A 27,857-nucleotide genomic window follows, 5' to 3' on the forward strand; every position below is an offset into this window, starting at 1 on the left:
TTTGATTGATAAGGGCCGATTGGGTAAGCACGTGTTAATAGTTACTTTTCATCGTCTTCAGCTGAATTTCTGAGGGGAAAAATAATAACTGTCGGTTTACAGGTACGATGCCAACCAAATCTTTCCGAAGATCCTGCATGGTTGGACCCCAAAGATTCAGTGATCACGGCATTCAGCAATGAACCTCTGTCACTTCACTTTTGGCATCTTACCGAATACCAATTTTAGTAAAGGATCTGGAGATAAGCTTTTATAAAGGATCATTGTCTAGTATGGTAAAAAGTAGTAAATTTTACAAGAAGCAAGTTCGAGGAGATCAAGATCTGATGATCCGGAGGAGAACGTCGATGGAACAGAAAATTGTTGAGACTGGCCTGATGTCGTTATAGTGTTTCCTCCTTTTTCGCTTGGCTTCTTCTGAGCTCTGCGATTTTTGCCCAATGTACCGACCACATGAGTTTTTCTGTCCATCAATTTTAGTGCGAGGTCCATGCTTGTGTACCAGTTATCGATGCAAAGGGTTACTGCCGCAGGAATGACCTCTCCACACTCTAACTTGCTGAATTTTCATTTCCGTGTCTTGCCTGACCACCACATAATCAATGATTGACTTTAACCCGCGAGTGGACTGGACCCAAGTATATTTATGAATATCTTTGTGTTGGTAGAACCCATTGAGCACCTTCATCTCCCTTTGCTCACATACGTCGATGATACGAACTCCGTTATCATTTATTGTCGCCTCTCCGAAAGGGCGGACGATCTTACTTTTAACTTGTCGTCCTACTCTCCTATTCAGATCTTCCGCTGCTGCTATCTAGGCGGATGAAATACCGCGAGCCGTCGTAAAGGAGGTCCCCGGATACACTGCTGCTCAAAGGTTGATGCAATATGTCGTAGACTGCCGGTGGCAACATCGATTCGACGTGCCGTCCGCACGTTACAATCTTCATTTTTTTATTGAAACAGAAGATGCCAAAATCGCCGTCATCGATTTGCACCATTATTTTGGGCGGATTTAATTGCGGGACAATCACAGTTGCCGTCCTCTTGGTTTTTTTCACAGGCCGGCTCCGTATAATCGTCACGGCTAGTCCATCATAATTCTCTTTTGTTATGGTTTCTGAAAAGAGGATGGATCTATTTTAAAAACAGAGATTTCAACTTTAAAATCTACCGATTGCTCAAACCTGTGACATCAGTCTCCCATACGGGCAAAAAAAAGAACGCGGTTCAACGCGCAGGATCCAAACACCGATATCTCTTGGGATAGTGCAATCTTCTCCTTCCTCGGTGTGGATAGGTTCGCGGATGCTGACTCTGTCAGCCACTTGGTCCGCTGGGATGTAAGCTCCCCGCAACTCGAAATTATGATCACGAGATGCAATCCAGCCTGCCGGGGCGGCTCCGCCGTTCAAGGCGTAACAAGTGCCCGGAGCCTTCTCCGCTCGCTCCCGCGTCAAGCCTGTTAAGGTATTAGGGATTATTAAGAATAACACTTCGTTTGATAGTACAGAGCATATATCGATGGAAATATAGCTAAATCTATGACATCGTGCTTACAAGTGAAGAAGGGGACTGCCTACAAGAGAAAATTAAAACTAGAGAGAGAGCTTCATCTTATCGCTGAGTCTCAGGCTCAGTTGACCAAGTCATAAGTAATACAATACATGAATCGATACAGGTTTGCAAAATCTGCGTTATATTTCATTAATTTTACCAAACCTCAACAAAGCCGAAGTAATGGGCCTTGTTGGCAGGAGGGGGCCCGAAGCTGAATGGTGAGTTCAACCTACAGCCTAGGTCTATCAACCTCTGTGTATTGACCACGGCTTCCGTACAATACTTCCGTGCAATACTTCCGAACCACTTAAATGTCCGATTCAACAATTCCGCAGTGGAACGGGACCATGACAACTCTGTTGCTTAGTCTTTTCATCGTACCGGCAAATGTGTTCATTACCTCAGATAAATGGGCGATTCGCCCTAAAGTCCAGGCGCCTGGTAGCTAAAAATGAGGCTACCTGGAATTTCGGGTACACAGCGATTTATTTGGCTTACTTTATGTTTTTTGGGTCGCTGAATCCGAATCTGAAGTTTCCTACCGCGTATCTGGTGAGCATTTTCCGCCATTTTGAAAAAAATGGCCTAAAAAGGCCTTTTGTGGCGGTTTTTTTTTATGTAGCGGCTACGCATGAGAAAAAATCCCGGATTTAGCTAATGTTTTGAATAGCTGACGAAATTTGGAAGAAAATGGTATATGAATATGCTAGGTTTGCTCAAAATTTTAGGAACCTCGGATCTCGGATCTTGGAACTTTGGAACGCTTTGTAACTTAGCTGACCGCGGCGAGCCGGATCGCGCGTTGACGGGTGCGTCGCGAGAACGTGAATGGGCGCGATGTTCACGATGCTGTATCTTCCTCAATTTTCAAGCAAACCTAGCATATGTATACACCATTTTCTTCCAAATTTTGTTTGCTAATCAAAACATTATCTAAATCCGGGATTTTTTCTCATGCGTAACCGCTACATAAAAAAAACCGCAAAAAAGGGCCTTTTTAGGCCATATTTTCAAAATGGTGGAAAATGCTCACCGGATACGCGGAAGGAAACTTCAGATTCGGATTCAGCGACCCAAAAACATAAAGTTAGCCCAAAAAAATCGCTGTGCAGCTTCACGGTGCACTATCTCCGACGGCCACCATCCTAGCAAGTTAGGAATAGGTTCACTCCCTGCTGGTATCCAAGGTGCAGGAAGCGGGTTCCAGCCTACTGTAACCTGGTTTGCCTGTGTATCCGCAGCAATCTGTTCCAAGCACCTACGAGTTACCAATGGTGCTGGGTAACACTCGTAACTATTGTGATGTGCAGCGTCACACGGTCCGAAGCTTCCGGACGGTACGGCGATAGGTGCCTGAGCCTGGACTCCAGCTCTAACAGTTACTTCCTCCGTCTGTGACGGTGGGAAAAGGCACAACCATCTCTGGGATGTTAAGGTGAATCCAGGGTTCGATTAGGGATACTTCAAGATTAGAGATAGCGCCACCAGTCACCACTGATAATTTCACTCTCCTTCGACGATCACTGAAATAATATTGTTCAAATTACAAAAAGCAGATCCACAAGATGAAGATTATTTTTTGCTTGATTTTTTTAGCCAAAAATATTGGCAATTAGAATTACAAGCGCAGAGAAAGTACGGCTGAAACTTTCAGCTCAGCGGCGGCGGCCGAGCCTGCAACCGAACCCCTCATGTTCTGTCTCTCTCTCTCCAATTACCGCAATGGGAATTACTTTCCGCCGTAGTTACGACTTTACTTTTGGGAATTTTTAGAAGATTTTTTTACTGAGTGTTCCTCAAGTATGTTGCTATATCTCTTGGATCCCCAATCTCGAATATGTATTACGGTTTTTATTATTTTGGCAAATAAATGCGGCTATTCTGAGCAGCGCGACGTGGTGGCGAAATCGCGAAGTTCCAAGCCTGGATTCACCTTAAGATATACCGGCTCTCCGCTCGGCGTGATTTGGGTGCCAAATGCTGTGAGGTATTCCATCACAACTTTAGGGACAAGGAGTTCCTCATCACTAAGAAGACGGTCTTGATCACGGATCCGGATCACCGTTTCCTTCTTCACTATGCGCTGAGCATACATGAGCAATCGAGCCCAGAACAGCTCGTAGATGGCGTGTTGAAACATACAAAACGGCATGGCTCTGGATAACGTGGTTTCCACGGTTAGTAGGTATTCCCACATCGCTCTGCTGACACGTGGGAGGTTAGCAAAGTCACCGTTCTCGCACAGCGTCCGTCTAACAGGATGACTTCCTCTCAGCGGTCCGGAGTAGATAGGAGTACCTCTCGGTTTTCCTTTAACTACTGCCTTACTGTAGGCACGGTCTGTACTGGTGACGGGTTTTCCGTAGTTGGGAAGCGGCGGTTTCCGTCCCCTAGATCCAGTCAGCTGTTGCTTGGCGGCAACAGTTTTCTGAGCGGTTTCCGTCTCATCAGCCCAACTGCCTTGAGCTTTGTTAGCGTTATACTCTGCTAACCGAGTCGCATTTCTGATCAGTCGCTTCTTGGACGGTTTTCCGTCGCGACCACTCTGAGAATGCTTTTCCTTGTCCGACATCTCAAAAGAACCTACAAGTTATCCAAAAAGGATTTTCCGGATTCCAGAAAGTAAGCCTAATCGGTTTTAATGATGTTTCCACCCATAAAAACGACGGACTATAAAAATGGTCGACACCTGTTACGAAATTTTCACCCGTGCTGTCGTATTATTTTTGAAGCGGCCGGGAGCTTGTGTAAGCGCATATTTTTACACAGAATGCAAATTCGGGAGTCTATTTCAGACTTTCCTGGCGCGCTTATCGACATTTCTGAACTATTTTTGAGCTATTCTTTAAAAGAAATAACTTCCCATTTTTACTAGTTGAAGTTTACGACAAGCCCGCCGTCACCAAAAAATTGTATTTTGATCTCTAGATTTATTTCATTCCGTTGACTCCATGGAGATAAGTTTGCCCACTAATACAAGCGTGATTACATTATCGGGAACAGTGGCGTGGCGTGGCGTGAAGGATCGATTATCGATACATCGACATTTGAAGCTGTGGTAAAGAATCGATTACTAAGGTGTTCGCTGCGAACGCCCTGATAATCGATCCTTTTCCATAGGTTGAAATGGCGAATCAATCGATATATTACAAAGCACGCCACGCCACTGACCGGGAATGGGGATTCGAGGTCTTGCAGAATGGAGAATTTGCAACCTGAGAACTTTCTCTGCGTAAAATGTTAAGTGAATTAGGCAATTGAAGTAACCTGAAAGTTTTGGAAAGAACGATTCAATTGAATTGGATACTCCCAGACGAGGAGCTCCGCTGAGACTTCAAGAAATATCTTCGTTTCGCAGGGCATATTTGTCGGTTGAAAGAGACTTTTCTGTCACTGAAAAGAGATTTCGGTTGAATCAATGAAAATTCTTGTCCGGGACTTATTAACAAGAATTTTTTTCTTGGTGTAATTAGGCCTCAACCACTCGCGCAACCCAGTAACTTCATGTTTCGTTTCAGGTGATTCGATGGACGCCATATTTTGTGTCAGAACGGCATGCGATATATTGCATCAACTGGTTCCATATTTTTTCAGCTACTCGTCATTCTTCTCCAATTTTGAGATCGCAATTCTGTTGTCAGGAGACTGAAGCAATCACTTCCCAATCTTAACAAAGAAATTCAACGTAACAAATGCGTGGTTTTTTTAGAGAGAAAATATCGCATTCGAGTGCAGTTTCGATATCAGTATCGAATGCGATGTTTTCTCTTTGAAAAAACTACGCCCTCATTACGTTGACTTTCTTTGATAAAATTGGTAAGTGAGTGCTTTAGTCTCCTGACAACAAAATTGCGATCTCAAACTTGGAGAAAAATGACGAGTAGCTGAACAAATGGAACCGATTGACGCGACTTATCGCATGCCGTTCTGACATAAAATATGGCGTCCATCGAATCACCTTAAGACTTATGTAGAATCCATATTTTGCAATTGCAATCCTCGAGGAATAACATTCCTTACATGGAATAACAATCCTAGCTCATTATAGTTACAACACACGCGGCTAGATTTATATATACGATTGCAGAGTACAGTCAAAATGGATACACATGAAATGGGCCTGTTGCATGCAAGAGATACAGCCGCGCGAATAGACTTTTTAGAGGTTAAATGACACCAAAATTACGATGATCACATTAAAAAAGTCTGAAATACACTCCTTACTGCGCAATTTGCGTTGGTAGGAACGCGCTTTTTCAAATTTCCCGCGTCTGGGGGCAGTTTTCTAATCACCGGAAACGAGCAAACGGCGGGCTCGGTGATTTCCGGAAGATGTCGAGTCGTTGTTGTTGTTGTTATTTTTTCCTTCAGTTTGTTTACAAACCCAACGTGATCTCTTATAGTGGTCCATATACGCTTTATGCAGTAACCAAATCGATCAACTGTTAAATATCCAACGCAATCCTTCTACATTTCATTTCACGATATCACGAGCTCCGATTTTTAGGTTATGTTGTCAGTTTTAGTTGACCGGAAATAGCCGCGAGTTGCCGTTAATTGTTTCCGTTAGAAAACTGCCCCCAGACGCGGGAAATTTGAAAAAGCGCGTTCCTGACAACGCAAATTGCGCAGTAAGGAGTGTATTTCAGACTTTTTTAATGTGAGCATCGTAATTTTCGTGTCATTTAACCACTAAAAAGTCTATTCGCACGGCTGTATCTCTTGCATGCAACAGGCCCATTATTAGGATCATTCCTGAACTGAAACGATGTTGAAATGTGTACTCTCTTTGAAACTTGTTTGGACCTACAATGAAATCTTGAAACATTCATACGACAATTTCAAAAGCGTTTTCGTGATGTGCATAGATTCTGCAGGATTGGCTAGACGGAGCGAGTCGAGGCGTTATCTACTTCAATCTGGGCAGCAACATGAAAAGTGCCCATTTACCTCGTGATGCCGTCTCCAATTTCCTGAGGTTCTTCAACGACCTGCCAGAGGGTTATCGAGTTCTCTGGAAGTGGGAAGCCGATGGTGAATTATTACTCGATAACAGCATGAATGGACAGCCGAAAAATAACATCCTCACTCAGAAATGGATACCCCAGCAGGGCGTCTTGGGTACGTAGTCAGAGGGATTTTGTGAAGAACACAAATTTTCTCTTACAGGTTTTACTCACACTTGTGCTGCTGCAAGGCGCATGGCACTGTACAGTTTACACTAATGAATCTCAGTCTAAAGGAATTGCAATATTCAGAAAATGTCTGTTCTCCTCTCTGCTTTTCTTTTCAAGATTATTGTAAATTTGGGCGAATATTCATACGAAATTCTAAGGGAATGTCCTAATTTCGGATGAGGGACGCTTCTTCAACTAAAAAATTTATGTTTGTAGAATTGAATCCGCATGGTTTAACTCATTGAAAGCAAATTTTGCCGACAAGAAACGACGCTATAAATTTCTTCCAAATTTTTCTTGTGTATTTGTTTTGTTAGGCAAAGTGTTTCTACGGATCTAGGTGTTATCTTGGAAATTTTAAAACCGCCTAGTGCGACTCACACACGCAAACAAAGGAAAAAGAAGAAGAAGAAAAATAGTTGAAAAATTGTACGTATTTCCATCAAACGGAACTATGTGCATTATGACGTGAGCCCTGTTATGGATGTATTCTTTTAGGTCTCAGAGCTCATGTCTTAGTGTATATAGCTCCGTTTGACACAAATACGTCCAATTAAAAATCACTTTTCAATGATTTCTTCGTCCAGTACCCTTTATATTCAGTTGCAGTCGAAGCAATTAACCAGTATGCACTAAATCAGAGCCTATCTTGGTGGAATTATTGTTTGCAGCTCACCCGAAGGTCAAATTGTTCATCACGCAGGGAGGATGTCAAAGTTTTCAAGAAACTGTTCATTACGGAGTGCCAACGGTAGGCGTGCCCTGGTTCGGGGACCAAGAAGTTAATGTAGCCAAGATGGTAGATGCAGGGATCGGAGCTCGCCTCCGACCCTCTGAACTGTCCTCTATCGATAAAATCAAGAAAGCTATCGATACAGTGCTGTTCGATCAAAGGTTAGTGCATATCCAGATATCGCTACACTGGAAAAAAAAAAGAATCTTACATGATCCCTTTTGGTCATTGGTCTGATGTTTAGACAGTGGAAAGCGTGAAAACGCTTCGAGTATATGTTGTTGCGTATCCCTGATACCGTCGCAACCGTTTACAGACATCATCTTTTCAGACATGATGAGCTGTTGGTACTCTTGTCTGGTTAATGAAGCTCCTGATGTTTTAGGAACAGTTGAAAGCTCAGACTTGAATACGTCTTTCGGCGCAGGCTTGTTGACTACCTCTGAAAGGGTGTGAGCCTCTCTGGAGTCAAGGGATTCGTTTTGTTTGCGGTCATCAACCTCTAGTATCTCCTTTGGTACGGAAAGTTTGCATACACAGGGTATGTCCGGGAGAAAGACTATGCCTCGTTTCACTAGAAAACAGAGAACGCAGATCTCACTCTCGTCGCACACGATGTTTCGGTGCATGTACCTTGGTGGTGATACGTTGGGCGAAGACGGCCCAGATAACACTGGAATGGCTGACGTTCCATTTGCGGGTTTCGTGGCTTGTTTGACTGCAGCGCGAGCTTTAGCCTTAGCCTTGACCCTGTATTTGGGATCGAAATTCTCAGGTTTCCCTAAGTAATTTGGACGGAGAGCGCGGATTCGCTCGGTTGAATATTCCATCTCTTTCTGATCCCCTCTTTGGCCCTTACCACCTGTTTCTGATGAATCAGACATAGTGTACGGTTTGGAAACGCCAAGAAAATTTTGTTTCACTTTCGAAGTCCGGTTAGTGACGTCCGACGCTTTACTTCTTAGCCGTGAACCAGGTAAGAAGCGCGTGATTTATTAGCCTCACAGGCACCAGCATGTACATTGAGCGAGGTTTTCTCCTTCTCAAAACTGGGGAAATTGCCTCTTAAATCAAGAATTTTGCTGGTTAATATAAGCTACTTTTTTGCTTAACCCAAGCATTATTTTTCTTGAATCAAGAAAAAGTCAGCTTAAAGCAAGATAAAGAAAATTCTTGGCGGCAAATTCAAGAATTAACATGCTGGATCTAAGCTACTTTTTTTCAGTGTACTACAGTCGGTCCCGCTTAATTGGGACACAGCCGTCCCGGACGGTTTTGTCCCGATAAAACGAAGTTTTCACAGAAACATCGAAAATAGTGAGAAAATGGTCAATTTTTTTTAAAATAACGAAAAACAAAACCTACCTTTGACTGTAAATTATAGCTGCCGAGTCAAAAAAGGAGTACATTACTGTCTGCTTTTGTTGTTGACGGATTTTTTGTTCACAAAGTCGGAACATGCAGCCAGTTCTTGAACCACACGGGAACAAAAATTGCTGATTCAACAATTCAATTGCTAAAAACAGCGAGTGCAATGTTTCAACGCAGATTTTACAACAAAAAAATGCTACTTTAACCACATTGTAAACTAATTTAACCACAGATGAGGTTAAAGTAGCATTTTTTTGTTGTAAAATCTGCGTTGAAACATTGCACTCACTGTTTTTAGCAATTGAATTGTTGAATCAGCAATTTTTTTCCCCGTGCATTGACCTAGGGGCGTCCTTATTTTCTTCCTGGATGAATTCAGGATGAAATTACGTTTCTCCAGGCGTGAATATATAATTCTGGCTGTCTACGGGTCGGGAAGTTCGGAAAAAGTAGTGATTTTTTAAGGGCGTTCCGGAAGTACCGAAAAAGTGCGGGAATACCGCATTAAGGTCCGGATTTTTTCTTCGTACGACGCGTTTTTGTTTTAATACAGCCTGGAAAGTATGCAATCCTCTGCGCGTTGAATCTTGGTGTAGTATTATTTGCCTGCCAGATCCCAATTATGCAGTCAGTTAATCTTCAGGCGACCGATGACATTTTGTGTCCGCGCAATTTTCGTTGCAATTGGAGCGAAAATTTTCAATGTTTGACGTCGTCGTTCGAATTTCTTCATATGAAGGTACTGGAACAGTACTGAACTTTTTTAATGAGGAGATAAAACCAGTGGGACCATCGTGTTTTTCGCGAACTGTTACATAAGAATCAATAGTGGAATCGCGAATTCCTCACACATGCAATATCTCCATTGCTAGACACCCTGTTCCGGTACTTCCCCTATCAAATCCGCCAATTGAGATTTTTTTTTCTCCTCAGGTATGCGGAGAATATGAAAAGACTTTCGCTGATTTCGCAAGATTTCACGAGTCGAGCGCCAGACGAAGCCGTTTTTTGGGTGGAGCACGTAGCGCAGCACGGAGGGGCCGCTCACCTGCGACCGCACACGGCCGATACCTCCTACTTCGAATACTTCTGTCTAGATATCATCTCGATTATCTTAGCCGCGAGTGCTGTGATTCTGTACTTCCTTTGGCGAGCACTTAAATTTACAATCTCTGCCGTGATGTCATCGCCTCACGACAAGCTGAAAAGCTCATAGTTTAATCTTTAAACCGCGGAATATATGTAAATTATTTATTTTTTGCTACAATTCATTGATTTACATCTCTGCCGTGATCTCATCGCCTCACGACAAGCTGAAAAGGTCATAGTTTAATCTTTAAGCCGCGGAATATATGTAAATTATTTACTTTTTGCTACAATTCATTGATTTACAATCTCTGTCGTGATCTCATCGCCTCATGACAAGCTGATAAGTTCATAGTTTAATCTTGAAGCTGCGGAATATTTATATGTAAATTATTTATTTTGTGCTACAATTCATTGATTTACAATCTCTGCCGTGATCTCATCGCCTCATGACAAGCTGAAAAGGTCATAGTTTAATCTTAAAGCCGCGGAATATACATGTAAATTATTTATTGTTTGCTACAATTCATTGATTTACAATCTCTGTCGTGATCTATCGCCTCATGACAAGCTGATAGTTCATAGTTAATCTTAAGCGCGGAATATTCATATGTAAATTATTTATTTTGTGCTACAATTCATTGATTTACAATCTCTGTCGTGATCTCATCGCCTCATGACAAGCTGAAAAGTTCAGTTAAATCTTAAAGCTGCGGAATATACATATGTAAATTATTTATTTTGTGCTACAATTCTTGATTTACAATCCCTGCCGTGATCTTATCGCCTCATGACAAGCTGAAAAGTTCATAGTTTAATCTTTAAGCCGCGGAATATACGTATGGAAATTCTTTTTTTACTTATAATTTTTCTCAATGCATTGATAACAAGTCCTGCCGTGAACGTTATCGGCTCATGACAGCTGAAAAGTTCCAGTTGAATCGTCAAGCCGAGAATAGTATGTCAATGCTGAGCCATTTAATAAAATTGAACAAGAAACTAAACCGTCTGTAACCTCTAGGTACAATAATAATAAGGAACAAATTAAAAAATCAGTTAAAAACTCATCAATTCTGGCGAGACTGTCCCGATTCGTATCATTTCAGTGTCAGCTGCAGCCCATGGCCGTTGCGCGGGCTGTTATCGCGAGTGCGTTCGAATCTCCACGGTGTCCTGCCGCACCGGCCGGGGAGAACAGTGATTCTCATATCCGCTGTTCTTACATATAACATGGTTCTCAGTTCATGTATCGCCGAAAAATTGTGCTGGAAGTCTCTGACTTTGCACAGGCATTCTTGAGGGCTCACTGCACGGTTCGTTTGAACCAAAGTTAAATGAAAAGTCGATGCACTCATGATTTCTCTTCAGAACTGATAATTTTCAGCTGCGGGAATTAAAATTCAATGGATAATGGCAAAAAATGAATAATTTACATAGGAGGACTATGTAACAAGAGCGGTCGTCGACATCCGCCATTTATGGGTAAAACGCTTGTCCGAATTCTGGAGCACTGGAAAAAAACACATTGGATCTAGAGTCCAGACTCTTAAAAACATTGACCAGAAAAAGTACTCTTGATTCAACCAGAATCTAGCTTAAATCAAGAATCAAGCCTCTTAATTTAAGCGGATTTCGTTTTGATTAAAGCGAAAATCCGATTGAATCAAGAGTATTTTTTCATATCGATGTTTTCAAGAGTCTGGACTCTAGATCCAATGTGTTTGCTTTTTTCCGTACTCGTAAAATGTCTCAAGCTGTAAAAAACAGGTGAACCACTCGTCGTGGATTCAGTGTGCTTGCGGAAGTCCGCACGATTATTGCAACGCCACTCTTGAGAGTGTCAGAGAGGAGTCCTCACCTAACCGGGTCACAAAACAATACAAAACACGGCAGTGCTATCTATCGGACGGCGATTGAAAGTAACCGCTCAAGTAAGGACTCAATATTATGCCCAATTAAATTGCTTGTTCATGAACAACTGCATATGTTGTTTATGAACATCTGCATATATTGTTTATGAACGTGACAAAAAAGTATGAGAGTCGGCAAGTCCGCACCGGACAGTCAAATCTACCCTCTCCCGACGGGCATAATGTTCATGAACATCTGCATACGCTGTTTATGAACATCCGCATATGTTGTTTATGAACGTGACAAAAACGGGTCCTTAAAGGAGGACATCGGGGCTGGAGGGTGCCAATATTCAATCGATCTGCACATTTGCATGTACGTAAAGGACGAGTCCAGAATCACCAAACAAGTTGACTCTTGGCCCTTCCTTCCCGCACGTCCACTCTCTTGAATAAAGTTGTTCACACTTGAAGATGGACCCAGGTGTACAGTCACTGAGCAACGTGGATTGCTGACACCCAACGACACAGCGCTTGTCGCTAGCAATATTTGACGGTTGCCACTCAGCCAATCGACGATCTCTGTCGTTTTTCTATTGTCTGATAGGCTACCGTGAAATATTGCAGGCTGAATATTGATTTCCATAAAGGATTTTCTCAAATTCTCCAGTTTCGCTATATTTTCAGCGAAAATTACAAATTGTTGGGTGGGGTATGATGCAACATTCAAGTACTCAAGTAGGGGCTTCGGGTCCTTCTCTACCGCCCCCAACGATTTATAATTCGCTGAAACTTCCTTGCTGTCGACAACTTTATAGGAAATCTCTTTGCGAATGGCCAGCTCAGATATAACCCGAATGCTACTTATCCCATACATGTCCTTGAAGAAGTCTATATCTGCCGCAGTTAGAGTAGCCGAGACGAAAATATGCTGCACCATTCCTAACTTCATTAAAACTTCCCTGACACGTAATAGGGAGGGTCGGAATTCTACACCCCACGATGGCACTGTGTGCGCCTCGTCGTGAACAATTCTTAAACATGCAGTGTTGCACCTTTCCAAGAATGCATGCAGAATTGTTTGGTTGAGGAAAGACTCATGTGTGGAGATGAAGAATAGGGACTCTCCATTACGCATCAGGGAGTCGTAATCCCTTACCGCCGCATACGTTACTCTCGATCTCCGAAGGTCAATGAGATTTATTCTTGCGTGTAGGCGCAAGAAAAATCTTCGAGAAGGGCTATTAGTGGTTCTAATATTATGACAATTGAAGGTGGTGCAATTAATGATGGCGCCAAGTAGCAAATAGTTTTCCCACTTCCAGTTGGCATCCTCAGTACAGTGCTGTGGCCCTCCAGAAGGCACTTAATTGCTTCAATCTGCGCATGTCTCAAGTTTTCTATTTCTCCGTTGATCCTTTGAGCAATTTCAAGGAATCTGCGTATAATACATACAAAATGAGAATGCATTATTCCACCTGCTAGGTACATCATAATGAGAGCGTTCATGAACAAGCATCCGCAAGTTCATGTACAACAATGCATTGCTCCCCCTACGAGGAACATCAGATTGTGATTGTTCATGAACAAGCATCAGGAAGTTCTTGATCAAGAGGAAAATTTCATTCCCTTAATTATTACTAATTAAACTTGGCAACGTTCAGAGAAAAACGAGCATATAATAATACGTACTATTGTTTAAATTAATTCTATTACAAGGCAGTACTCCGCGCTGGACTCCTTTAAACCAATTATGATTGCTTCCAATAATTCCACCAGTGTGTCAATTGTCAATTTATTGTAATCAGTTCTGTTGACCACCAAATTTTTTTCAATCGATATGGCAATGCTTCGCAGGGTCCGGCTTCTTTTGACGGTTCGTTTAACCCAGTTCTTCAACTTTTTGAGGGGCTTCTTTGGATTTCTATTAATAGAAAACGCAGAAACCTTCGTTGCATAGGACGCAATTGTTTCGCTAGTTCCTTTTGTTGGGGTTGTTAGGCTCTTCCCTTCGGTGCAGCAAAACGACATACGTTTCAGCGGAGCAACCGAAAGTATGTTTCCCACTACAGCGAAGGGAGGGCGCGCCCCAATCGACTGTAACTGCTCGGCGAGTTTATTTTCTAATCGGAAGCAAGTATATCCGAGCCTGTTTACGAGGCACATCGCCTCATCATCGTATACATACCACCTGAAAAGTAATGATATTAGTAAAAAACCTTTTGCCATAATTGTCAATAACATATATTGGATGATATTTGAATTGAAAGAAACTTACTTTGTGGACTCGGCCATTGGTTTTGTAGGTCCGGTAGTAGTTGGTTTGAATGTCACCGCATCCTCCACCTTAAGCCCCCCAGCCCCCCCAATCCCCCTCCCTCACCGATCCACTATAAATACACCCTTTATAAACTACGCTATTTTGGTAGTGACCAGAGGATCTTAAGTAACCCTGGTCAACATGGGTTCAAATGTGATTGAACTAGGGTAGTTTTTAGCGCTGAGTCCGAAAATGACCTCCGTTATGCTGGGTCAGGTCGATTTTCCCCGGAAAAATCAGGATTTTCCTTAAAAATCGAGCTTTTCCGGTGAAAAATCAATTTTCCGGAAAATCTGTGCATGATGGAGGAAAGATAAGGTCATTTTCGGATTCAGCAGCTAAAATTACATGGGAATCCATATATTGCATGCCCATTGAAGTTTCCGTTCTGTTCCAAATATCGAGGTTTTTCCGGACAAGTGCCCCTTTCCGCCCATGTAACGCATGTAATACCAGTCCGATTGATTTGCGTCGGAAAGGAGGGAAAATATTTTTTCTCAGGCGACAGGTGGAGTTGACTCCACTAAATTATTGCCACTGCAGCCGAAAATGACCCTCGTTTTCTTCCAAAATCTATCAATTTTTTTTAAAAATCGATTTTTCTGGAAAAAATGCACCTTTTTAACTCAAAAACGTTTAAAAACATCCCCTCTTTTCGGAATCTGGATTTTCCAAAGGTTCTGAAAGGAAACGAGGGTCATTTTCGGCTGCAGTGGCAATAATTTAGTGGAGTCAACTCCACCTGTCGCCTGAGAAAAAATATTTTCCCTCCTTTCCGACGCAAATCAATCGGACTGGTATTACATGCGTTACATGGGCGGAAAGGGGCACTTGTCCGGAAAAACCTCGATATTTGGAACAGAACGGAAACTTCAATGGGCATGCAATATATGGATTCCCATGTAATTTTAGCTGCTGAATCCGAAAATGACCTTATCTTTCCTCCATCATGCACAGATTTTCCGGAAAATTGATTTTTCACCGGAAAAGCTCGATTTTTAAGGAAAATCCTGATTTTTCCGGGGAAAGCTCCTGTAATGGATTTTCTGATTCTGGTATGGCTGAATCCGTCGGAACCCCTGTTGCATCAGGTTCATGGGATGGGCCTGCTTCCAATATGTCAGAAAGTGTAGGGGTACCTATGGTTGCTGCAACTCCTGATTCTACAGGCGTTGAATTGTATGGGAAATAAGAGGAACCAGATTGATCCTGAAATTTATTAAGGGGTTCGTAGGTTGATCATCCCTTCTGTACTACCCTCGGGATCAATACCAAGGACATAAATAAAAATTATTTGTTATTTACTAATGAAGTAATAATGTTAATATTAATATGGCTAAATTCCTACAGTGTTAATATTACAACATTATGCAAAATAACGGATGTGATCTAAGGAGAACGCTCTAAGGCATATAAAAAAAAAATAAAAAAAATTACCTTTTTCTCTCAAAGCCCTTTTTTTCGGCGGTGGCAGGAATACGGATGAATCTTCTCCTTCTTGCTGTTCTTCGCCGTCTGTCCTTTTCGCTGCTTCACCTTCCTCTTCGTGTTTTTGCGCCGGTCCTCTAATGACAGTAACATCAATATACCTGGGAAGTATGTATTTTTCGCCACGGTGCTGCGCTCCCTTGTTCCTTGTTCCTCCTGACTTCAACTTGTATTCCTTCGAGGCGTCTTCATTTGGTCACAAAAACGTCTGTGATTAATTACTTCAGTACGGCAGGGTATTAGGCAGAGCTCCCTCAACCCAAATTTCATTATCATCTTCTTTTCATCTAAAGGTCGAGGTGAATAAAAGATAAAGCGGTACAAAGGTGAGAGTGTGAGTGTTGATCAACATCCGTAGGAAACATACGGAAACATACGTTGAACGAAAGGTGCACCGGACACACAAACCCTGAGCGGAGGCTTATCGTCTAATGGCATGATTCGGTAGTCCAAACATATGCCAACAGCTTAAAACTCGACAATCTGTGGCTTTAATAAGCATCATAACAAAATAATCTTGAATATTCCTCTATTAAGAAATTCATTGTAATGTATATTTAGGGAAACATTATGGGATTTCCTATTATACCCCATTAGCAACGACGGCGTTGCTTATAAGCAAGGACGGTGTACTAGAATTTAAGACATGCAATTTCCAACACGGATAATTCCCCGCTTATCGTCGATGACTCTATTCATCGGCGACACATATGTATCGAAAATTCGATTTATTGGATTGCTGATATCGATTAATCTCCACAACCATATGCCATAACCGTAACACCATGCCATAATGGCATATGAATTATGCCGTAGGTACAAAAACCATCGTATACGATAAACGCATAAATAGTTATGCGATAAGGATATCGATAAAAGTGTGCAATTCGCACGGTACGGTCAGTATGCGCATATCGAAAGGACCACAGACAACGTACAATTCAAACTTAAGAATAAATTTTTTCGAAAACAATTTTTAAAAGTGTATCATTTTTTACGAAACTTAGAATTCTACCCTATACATTCTACATTTCCCATTACAATATTGATTTGAATACTTTCTACACACCCTCAACTTTAAAGGAGTATTGAGAATGTTTATTGGGGGTGGTGCTGCGTGATCGCGGGGCGCGAAGCCCCCTTCCCCAAGGAGGTCGACGCGCCCATACACCCTGGTGGCGCCCAGAGAGAGGCTACAGACATGGCAGATTCATTTTAAGGAACCATTATTGAGCCAATGGAAATTTCAGACCCTACTTTTCAGCTTGCTTAGTTGACGAATGAAAAATCCCTATTTCGCTGCTCAAACTGATGAAAAAAACAAGATCCACCGTCCAAGACCACCGCAGTCCCGATCCCCAACCTTCATAAGATTGCCTACAAGTCCTATGCAACACTATATCCATCGCCTGTTTGAGATGTCCGAGAATAGTGAGTGAATTGATACGTTAAAAGAAGAGGGCTGCCAAGGGTGCGTGATGATTCCCACGGCCCTCCGAAGTATTAAATGATGTGACAAATATGGTTTTCACCCGTACTTTCCTCCAAGGAATACAAGGATACATATTACTTTCTAAAAATTCGGAATACACCAGCGCCATCTGGTGGTGGTAATGTGGATAATGAACATTTTGGAATATATTCAACAATGGAACTAATCAAAATTATTGAATACTTTCAAGAATGAAACTGACAACATCAGCAGTACAATTTTAATTCCAGCCCGTAGGAATCCTCTATGGAGAACTAAGGAAGGGATGATGACCCCCCCACCCCCTCCCATCCCTAAATTAATTTTTTACACCCCTGGTGGGAGCTGTCCCTGGGCTTTAAGAGAACATTATTGTGTTTTCTACTATATCATATTAGCATCGATGGCGTTGCTTATAAGCAACGACGGTACATCAGAATTCGATACACGAAATGTCCAACACGGATGATTCCCCGCTTATCGCTGATGATGCTGTTTATTGACAGGATGTATGTATCGGAAATTCGATATATCCGATTGTTAATATCGATTAATCTCGTTGTCGATATGTGATACGCTCGTGATTTCTATAGGCGCTACCGCCATCAACCTATTTCTCGCTTCGTATCCCCGCTCAGGGCTTGCCTGTGTCCCTCGCCACACGTGTCGTACGTTTCCTTTTGGAGCTTTTTATATTTTTCTTACGCAATGCTGAATGTGCTAGTGTTTACCTGCCGAAGAGTAGTGCGAGCGATACAGACAGATCGTCGAGAAAGTCAGCCCATTCCTCGCTTCTTGAAACATTCCCCATTGAGGTGTGGTGAACGACGCCTCTGGCTACGATTACCACTGCCCTTCTAACGGCCCTGTCCGACTTTTCGCTCATTTTTGCGATCGATAATTGACACTTTCACAAAGACACAACCAACACGCGACGCGGTTTACGCAAGCTACTAACCGAGTCAGCGACTGTCTTTGCTATTCTCGTGTTATCAGTCGTTCCGTTGTTTTCCTCGTGTCTTGTGTGTCCGTCTCGTTCTTAATCTCGCGGAGTGTCCTTTCCACCGTGTATACGTCGTTCTCGGGATATCTGCATATCGTAGGACACGGACAACTCGCGCGGCCCCCCTCCCCCTCTTATCCGATGTCCTCGTTCTAACATTGACCGCAACGTTCATAACGTTGCCCGCATAAACGTCATACATAAATTGCGTGCTTATGATTTCTAAGGACCGTAGAAATTAAGCTACGATCCTAAGCATTTCGGCCTACTCGCTCAGGATTTCCTAACCACTGTAGAATCGTGCCAACGGATTTCCTAAGCATCGTGGAGATTAAGCCAACGGCCCTAAGTATTTTCGGCCGAATTAAGCAGCGGAAACGAAAGATTAAGCACACACAGCATCGCAGCAGTTGCCCGCTTAGGATTGTCTAAACCCTGCGAAAATTAAGCAAATGGCCCTAGCAGTTTGACCTGTGTGCTTGAGGTTCTTTAAGCATCGTAGAATTAAGCCAGTTGTCCTAAGCATTTTCCACATAGATTAAGCAGTGGGAACAATAGATTAAGCACATTTTCGGACATATAATATGGCCAATTAAAGGGTTGGGGTAAAGGTAAGATAAGGCGGTACAAGGGTGAGAGTGTGTGTGGGGGGGGGGGAGTTTGACCTGCGTGCTTAGGATTTTCTAAGCACCGTAGAAATTAACCTAACCGTCCTAATCACCCAGGAAGGGGGTGTGGGGGGGGGGGTTCCCCTCGGGGGGGGGGGGGGGTTGTACCAGTGATTCTTTGCAAAAACGCAATATTTCCTCCATTTTCTGGAACAAATGAATGTACATACAGAATTTTAATTTCAACGACTTTGCTCCTGAAAAATGTAGTTGTAGGGAACGAACTGAAGTTTATACGTGAAGAAATAGCCTCATATTGCACGACTACTAGTACATGAACCAGGAAGTTGCTTGTTCATGAACATCTGCGTAAGGGAGCTGGCAAGTCTCCCCCGTTCCGCCAAATCTACCCTCCCCTGACGCTCATAATGTTCATGAACAACTGCATATGTTGTTTATGAACATCTGCATAGCTTCTTCATGAACGTGACAAAAACGGGTCCTTAAAGAAGACATCGGGGCAGGAATCTTAAGTTTACCTCTGCAACCTTCATTCAAATCCGTAGTCAGTATTCGAAGGGGGACGACGATAACGAGTACTTTTCATAAGCTGTACTTAATATTGATATTGCAATTTGAAATTATAAGTGAAAAAAAACTCACCTCCTTGAGGGTTTTTGTCGGCAGGCTCTGTAGTTTCACATAGATTCTTCCGCCAATTGAGCAAATTTCGCCTTCCCGCATATCTTGCAGCTCTTTTTTAATCTTGTAGAAGTGGTCCTTGGGCATACAGCCTTCCAAATCCTTGTCTAGCGTCAAGATTTTCAACTGGCTGTTAAAGAACATGATCGGAGTGTACTTTTCCTTTATAAAGAGCTTCAGATGCGCGGGGCTGGTTTGGGGAATAATGACGTTCTTTAAATTAGAACCCCATTCTCATCAGCTATGTGACAACAATTTATTTACATTATGAAAATGCAGAGGTAAAAATATAAATATTAGAGATAAAATCAACTTTAAAGAATAAAACGATTGCAGAAGAGAGAGCCGGAAGCGCAATTTAGCATATCGTCAGCTCCCACTCCTGATTCCAAACAAATTGGAATAGACAATGGATTTGAAAACTAAAGTACTGGGCAGGATAAATAAACTAGAAAGAAATTTAAAAAGGGTCTAAAGCATTAGACACTAGAGATTTAACTGTAAGAATATATTTTATAAATCTTTTGACTCAAGTACACACTGTCAAGTTCTTCGTGGCCATTTGCTGAACATTTTCGACACATAGGTCCTCTCCCAAGTCGGCACAAAGTTCAAGTCTGAGTCTTAAAAATCGGTCATCGATCCAATCATCAAATTCGAAGGGAAAAAAACTCATTTCTGACCATCGGCGGGAGGAAAAACTTATACAAATCAGACAAATAATTTAATGAGAGCTAATTTTGTTAAATCGGTATGGAAAATCAGATTTTGAAATACCTAGAATAAGCTGTCTTTTCTGCTAAGCAGAGCACCGGAAAACCCACAAAAGGAGTAACGCATGAGAGGTATCCACATTCAGAGTTGTCAAATTTTTAAAAAAAACGGTAAGGTAACGATACGATAACAGAGCGGAAATATTACAAGTTGCGGAAACTCCCAAGTCGGCACAAAGTTCAAGTCTGAGTCTTAAAAATCGGTCGCACTCAAAGAATGTGTGCCGAGCGTCGTCAATAACCTCCTTGGTACAGAAAATTCAATTTGGGCTTCGGGCCAGCTTAAATCTGTAGAGATAGTATCTAAAGTTCCCATGTCCTGTCAATAAAGGAACCAGAACTTACCACCGGAGGAAAGAAGCGACTGGTCAAGACCATCATGAGCTTACATCGTCGCCGATCAGTCCTCGTAAAACGTCTCAAGGCTGTAAAAACAGGCGAACCACTCGTCGTGGCTCGTGTGCTTGCGGAAGTCCGCACGATTATTGCAACGCCACTCTTGAGAGTGTCGGAGAGGAGTCCTCACCTAACCGGGCTCATTTTCACCATTTTTATTCTTGCCAAGGAGAAGATGGTCATTATGCCACCTTTGAGTCGGAAATTTTTAATGGAGGGGAACTTCTCCGCAATAGCGTTTGATATTCAGAGCAACCCTAGCTTCAATTTGGAGCAACGACTTGTAGCCCGGAATTATCTTCCCCCCGCAAACCGAGCAGGAAAACCCTCACCTGTGTCGGAATTGATCTCGGTCGGAACACCAATTGTTTTTGTGTACCCCTTGTCGGATGATACATAGCCGCCCGGAGGAGAAAACCCTGTACCGATTTGGGGCGCGACTTGAGCAGGATAATAGTTTGCCGGGGCGAACATATGTTGCCAGTTTCTGCAAGACGTGGGGGGGTAAAACTGATCTCGGTCGGAACACCAATTGAATCCGAGAAGCCAAAACAGCAACAACAACAACAGCAAACTTCGTCCTTGCATGACATGGGTTCAGATCTCAGAAGACAGGACGAGGAGTTCCTCAAAGGGTCCCCTGACCCCTTGAAAGGCCTTGTCAGAGCTAAAGTGTAGTGTAGATAGCAATTGATCGGCGACAGCATGTACAGTGTCATTTACCTTTTATAGATTTCTATGTTTTACCAAATTGATTTGTTTTTCTTCTCCTCTACCGTAAACTAACTGGATCGCAATACCTCATACATTCTTAGCACAAAGACAACAGCAGGGAGAAGTAACTATGCAGCTAAAAGCTGTACAATGTTGTAAAGTTTTTACAGCAGTATTTGGCTTCTGTGAGGCACTCACCCCGCCTTGCATCATTTGCGAGTAAGCGAATTCGCGATAGGTGAGTCCGCGATACGCGAGGAATCAGCGTGTGGCAGCGATGTATAAATATATTTAAATTCCAAATATAATAATTAATTAGCTATATTATGATCGAAGTAACTCTCGTCGTAAGCCCCGAAACTGAACCCTGGGGTCACTGCGTACACGTTGATATCGTATTTCTGAAAGGCGTCGTAGGCGAGCAGTACATCCCGAAGCAGCGGGTCCCGAAAGGTGTCGTATTTGAGTGCTTCCCGAAGCAGCGGGTACCAATTTCCAGGGAACCGGAAGGTCTGCGTGTTCATCGAGTCGATCACCAAGTCCAGCCATAAACTCCACTTGAAAATCTCGTAGGCCTGTTCTGTCAATGTGTCTGCGTCGTCGTTGACGTAGTATTTGAGGACCGAAGAGTTTCGGTTCCGGACGCTGAATAAGTTCCGCTTACTCTCGGTCGGGTAGCTGAACACGCGCTTTTCGAAGGGGTCGTACCAGTGGCAAGTGTCCTCGCAGCATATCGCGATTTTCTGCCCTTTGAAGAAGCGCCAGAAAAACTGGAACGTTGCGTTTAGATATTGATCGACGGGGGTCTTCGTGTCGATGTTTGTCAAGTTTCGGTCGGAAGATCGTCGTATGAACTTTATTGAAGTGCGGATTTCCTGAAACCAACCCTTGACGGTGCTCGTAAGCATTATTAGGATGTAGTTTTTGTGATTAAAAATTTTACTTGTGAACAACCTGCGGGTGTAAGCAAGAATGTTATCTGGGAGGATAGATGCGTCGCGCAGCTCCTCTGACGTAATGAGCATGCTATAATCGCAAGGGTCATTCGATCTCACTTCAAATTTAAAGTCACCCGTGTCGAGTTCTCAAAACAGTAATTCGGGAATTCTCGCGTGTTATTTAAAGTGTAACTGAAATTTTGACCAATCTGCAGTTCGGTCTTATTGACAAACCTATTATCTGGGAATGCTGAGTTGAGTATGAAAGATATAATTTTGCCGAGGCCGTCGGCGAAGAACATGATGGTTTTTGATTGATAATTGCTGAAAAACGTCTCTAGATCACTCTGATGGTCGATCAGAACTGTTGATATAGCCGCATCGTGCAACCTCCTGAAAAGTCTCGTGAGTGACGGGGTGATTTCGAAGTTCACAACGTGGATTGTCGACGTGCCTGAAATCGTAGAAATTTCTTGGCACATCTTGAATGCCAAATTCACCAATCCCTCCTCTGCGTGGTCTTCGTATTTAGGGGTCTCGGAAAAACTGGAAGATAGGTTTAGGACTAAAACGAGCATGCAACACTCCAAAGTTGTACGCGACATCATTATTGTCTGGTGTTTAAAAATGAAACCCGGTTAGACGCAATACAATGTACGCTCTCAAATTTCCGAATGTTCGGATATCATTTTTTGCTCCGTTCTGCATTTTTTGTAGTTCTAGAAAAATTGAATCGAAACGCACCTAAACCCCTGATTTCCCGACTTCATCTATGTTAGGTGAGGAACTTCCTTTAAAGAAGCAGATTTGTCAATGCCAATTACATCTTAAAAATCGGACTTTTTAAACAAAAGTTTCCCAACATTATCCACGCGTTTCAAATGCTTCATTATTTTAACGGTATGCATTTTTGCGAAGTTTTCAGAGACAGCAACAATTAAAAATCACATGGAGATCTTAACGAATTCCACGAGACGAATATAATTATCGAGAGGGGACTGAAATAAATTCAGAGTTCCATCTCACGCGGGTTTAAAACGTTTTAATCATCGGCACTGTACACGAGAATTAACTCATGAAAAGTTACTCTGTCCTGAAATGGTATAAACGCAGGTAAACTCAAAGGTACTCAATCAACTTACCTCAATGATAAATAAAATGCATTTTTTTAGACCGTGGAAAGTACATTCAAGGTTTCGCGTCAACTTTTGAATGTGTCAATTCTCGGGTTATCAGAAGTTTCCGTGACGACTGAAACATCACTTGTGTCCAGAACTTTGCATGTATCGAGCTTTTCAGAATATGTTAAGAAATCTATTAAACCTGTCAGAAGTCCTGCAGGGAACGAACTCGGTACTTGGAGTGGGGTGTTTTTAGGTACCACGTGAAATTCAGGTCAGTTTTATACGGGCAAAATATACTGTCGTTACTACCCAATTAGATTCCTCTCTTGAATCAGGAGAACTCAACGATATTTCTTATTTATGTCCATTCTAAATCCGAGGCGAGATTGCGGACCATTCCGTCAACAATTTTTTTAAATCAGATTTGGTGCTTCCTGTTTTCAAAACACTTCAGATTGTTTTCACTTTTGGTGAGCAATACTACTTTCGACACCGACATGAATAAAATCATGATTTACAATCATTGGCTCTGTCGATATCTTAATCCAATTTTAACATCGGGCAATTTTTTTCGGGCTTCAGTCTCGAAGCCATCCGAAAATTCTCTTAAAGGAGAATGAAATGTGACACATGGAAAATTAATAACGTCGAATGCTACGTGCTCGTCTCTACAAACTTGCTAGGTGATAATCGGACGTGTTACTGCCAAACGGAACTATGTGCATCATGACGTGAGCCCTGTTATGCATATATTTTAAAGGGTCTCAGGGCTCATGTATGAATGCACACAGTTCTGATAAATTCTGATGAGTCGTTTTTCTGACCGCAAAACCTCTACAACAATCCATGCCCATGGAATTCACGTTTCCCATGATGAATTACTCGCTCACGGAGCATCATGTTAATCATACTGACAAACAACTCGCACTAGTCTCCCTGTCAAAATGCACTGACTCAAAAGGGAGTGACCGTTTCATAGGAAATTTAGGACAGATTCAGTGAATGACAGAGATCTTTAACAAATAGAATTTGTACTATTTAAGTTGAGACTTGTTTGCTTTACCTATTAAGTTTGCATGCACATTACATGCGGTGTCGTCATCGCCCTCGTTCGATCGTTGATCATCAACGGATAGTTGCAGTAAGGCCACCTGCCAACGGAAAGTAAACAAGAGTCCGCTAACATGGTACAAGGTCTGGCTTGGCTTCCTGAATCATCTCGTGTGGATCTCAAGAATTCTGCACTGGGAAGAAAAAAAAAAAACATTGGATCTAGAGTCCAGACTCTTGAAAACATTGACAAGAAAAAGGACTCTGATTCAATCAGATTGAAGCTTAAATCAAAAGGAAATCCGCTCAAATTAAGAGGCTTGGTTCTTGATTTAAGCTTGAGTCTGATTGAATCAAGAGTATTTTTTCTTGTCGATGTTTTTGAGAGTCTGGACTCTAGATCCAATGTGTTTTTTTTTTCAGTCTGTGAGTGTGCATTAGTTTCCACTGAACCCTCACGCTCATCTTATCAATTATGTGTCAAAAATTGAACTGACCTGTAGTGTTAGCACGATCTTTCGACATATCTTCCCTGATCTGCCGCCATATGATACTTTTATACGGGTGGCTGAGATACTTCTGGTGCTTGGGATTGTAGAGGCATTCATGCGGCCCGCCTGACTAGTTTGATTAAAACTAGGGCCTGCTTGTCTGTCCAAGCACCGCACACTTCGTCTTTTTTCATAGTTTTTGCAGCTCCTTTTTGTAGTTGTTTCGTTTTAGGTTGAGTCTCCTACTGAACAGGCTTTTGATTTTTCACAGAAGAAGACGGCGTCTAAGGCCCTCCCCCGCTGTACGGCAGTTTTAACTACGAACTACACTTTACGACAAACAATGTTGATTGAGAAGGTTTCATCGTCCTGTTTCTTGTCTTGTATTTCCGGCGGCTGCGCGGTCGCAAAGGGATGTTTGCAACGTATTTAACGTAAGGCCTTGGTAGTCATATCCATACGTAAGGTATTTTAAAGTTGGCCGTGTGCGGATCAAGACACCTCTTTTCAGATTTCCTTCACCTTCAATTCACCTCTTCTGTATTACTCCAACTTATAACTACGAATTTTATCTTCTGTATTTTTGTGATTCTCTGGTATCTGACGCTTTCCCCATTGTGTTGAGTCGTAACTTTGACACAATTATTTTAATTCTCTGACAACGCGTGAAATATCAAAAAATTGAATGCAACTTTTACGCAGCTAGAGTTTAGATCGGACCGATATGACGTTATGATTCTTTCACACGTGCCGTTTTTTTTTTCCTTTCTCTCAGCGGCTGAACGAACTTCTTGAAGCTTCACCGTTTTCACGCTGATCGGTGTAGGATCTCGTTTGCCTCGCACCTTTCACTGGAAAGAGAAACACATTGGATTTAGAGTACAGACTCTTGAAAACATTGACAGGAAAAAATACTCTCGATTCAACCAGATTTTTGCTTAAATGAAAAGGAAATCCGCTCAAATTAAGAGGCTTGGTTCTTGATTTAAGCAAAAATCTGACTGAATCAAGAGTACTTTTTCTTGTCGATGTTTTAAGAGTCTAGACTCTAGATCCAATGTGTTTTTTTTTTCCAGTGCTTGAATCGTCGTATTAGAATGAGTTGGGCCGCGGTTAGCACAAATGAACCAAGCTACATCAGCCATTGCCAAATGGATTACAGGATTTTCATCCAGGTTATTAATCTGCCACGATGATTGTAACCCTTTTTTCTTGCCCATCCGGCTTCGTTTTCGCTTCTCCCGCCTTTGAAACGGCCAACACGTATGAACTTAAGTCAAACCGGAACTCAAATCAAAAACTAACGCCTCAACGGATACTCGGTTTGAATGATGCGACTTATCGAGCACCGGTGTGTTGCAGCGTATCACACTCAATTGAAGGCGCTCACAGAAACATCGCGTGTTCGGGTCGTAACCTCATTTTCGGAACAGTACAACGCTGTTCAGATACAATAGAAAAAATTACTTAATCGTCGACACAAACAGGATATAACGCACACAACTATGAAAATTTGTTCTTATGAGTGAGTTGCCATAACTTAATTCGGATATGAATCGATCATTCAGGTCTTTTATTACACCATTTGGACGTATTTCTATCAAACAGAACTATGTGAGGGTGGAAAAAATGGGGTGTGCTCGTTAGTGCTTGGGCCATAAGGAGGAATGGGAACGGTGATGTAGCCGCCCCTCCAGTAGCCACCCGTCGTCTTTAACGCATGAGTCCTGTGCACAACGCTCTTGACAAATGCCCACGGCTCATATATTGTTCACGTAGTTCCGTTTGACACAATGTAAAATCCCGCTATTCTAATTCAGCAAACGGAACTGTGTGCCGACTGAATGCAGGACTCATGATCCGTGGGCATGTGTCAAGAGCGTTGTGCTCAGGGCTCATGAGTTAAAGACGATCAATGGCTACCGGAGCGACGGTAACGTAACGAAGACGATCAATGGCTACCGGAGCGACGGTAACGTAACGTTGGTGAACGCATCAGCAGCTTTTGATCGAGAAGGCAGTTTCAGCCTATGCAGAATGTCTGTGGATTAAACAACAAGAAAGCAAGAGTTTGTTCCGTAGATCAAAGTAATACTTCATCTAAAATTTTTCTCAAAAGCTCCTTCAGTCGTAGTTACTGCACCTTCTCAAAAAATTGAAGGAAAGTAAAAGTAACTTTTTATCGAAATTTTGGCGGCAGATGTGGAACAAAACTCATGGAAAATGGGTATCACCAATAAAGATTACCATTAAATCATCCATGGCCTCGAAACATTTAGATAAACAGGTAACGGATGTTTTCGGAGGGATTCAGGGAGTTTTTAACTTTTAAATGTAAAAAAAAAAAATCGTGTTTTGGCCGATGAATGTGCTAACTCAGGGCACCTTTGCATTGGGCGGAAGAAATGTCGAAAACTGGACTTTGACTATTTAACCTTCCAAAACTTGGTTTTTGAAATTTGCCTGTAAATGGCCGAGAAACGATGTTCCTCCTTAAAGATTGAAGACCACGTAAATTCCTTGCTCGACTTGGGATGTCTATGCTCTTTATGCTTTTTATGAATTCAGCCCCAAAATTCAAGTAATAACCAATATATATGGGTTTAGATTTGTAGCTGCCGCTAAAATTAAGAAAAAAAAATGATTTCTCATATAATATCGAGGAGCTACAGTTTTGCCTGGAGGCACCTTAGGAAAAAAAAACTCCATCAAAAAACAAAGAAGTTTGTTTTATTTCACGTACAAAACACGCTCCGGCGGTATGGGCGTTTTACCTACAAGCGGCCAAATAAAAAGCAAGCTGTTGGCCCAAAGAATGTCTTAACAAATTGTGAAAATCCTAATAGAACTGTATATTGGCAGTCACGACACATTCAAACCACAGGGCTAGATGGCGAAAGATTTGCCACTAGATACCACGGGAGTGAAGAAATCAAAGTTTTTATCCAACCCCTTTCTCGACCGCCTTACCTAAATGACGGTAAAATGACGGAGATTAA

The 27,857-nt window shown here is 42.2% G+C and overlaps 1 protein-coding gene across 3 annotated transcripts in view; it reads left to right on the plus strand.

Moving 5' to 3' along the window:
• Window positions 1–27,857, plus strand: part of LOC109029876 (UDP-glycosyltransferase UGT4) — a 76,324-nt gene that overhangs the window by 44,769 nt on the left and 3,698 nt on the right. For 2 of the 3 annotated variants that reach the window (XM_072305428.1, XM_072305429.1), the window contains exons 5-6: window positions 6,432–6,684; window positions 7,412–7,634. In XM_072305428.1, the coding sequence (XP_072161529.1) occupies window positions 6,432–6,684; window positions 7,412–7,634 (476 nt within the window). Of the gene's footprint in view, window positions 1–6,431; window positions 6,685–7,411; window positions 7,635–9,777; window positions 10,099–27,857 lie in introns of those variants that run through there. The other variant, XM_072305427.1, reaches the window with a different exon arrangement.

The sequence above is a fragment of the Bemisia tabaci genome, chromosome 10, assembly GCF_918797505.1.
Source record: "Bemisia tabaci chromosome 10, PGI_BMITA_v3".
In the NCBI taxonomy this organism is placed as follows: domain Eukaryota; kingdom Metazoa; phylum Arthropoda; class Insecta; order Hemiptera; family Aleyrodidae; genus Bemisia; species Bemisia tabaci.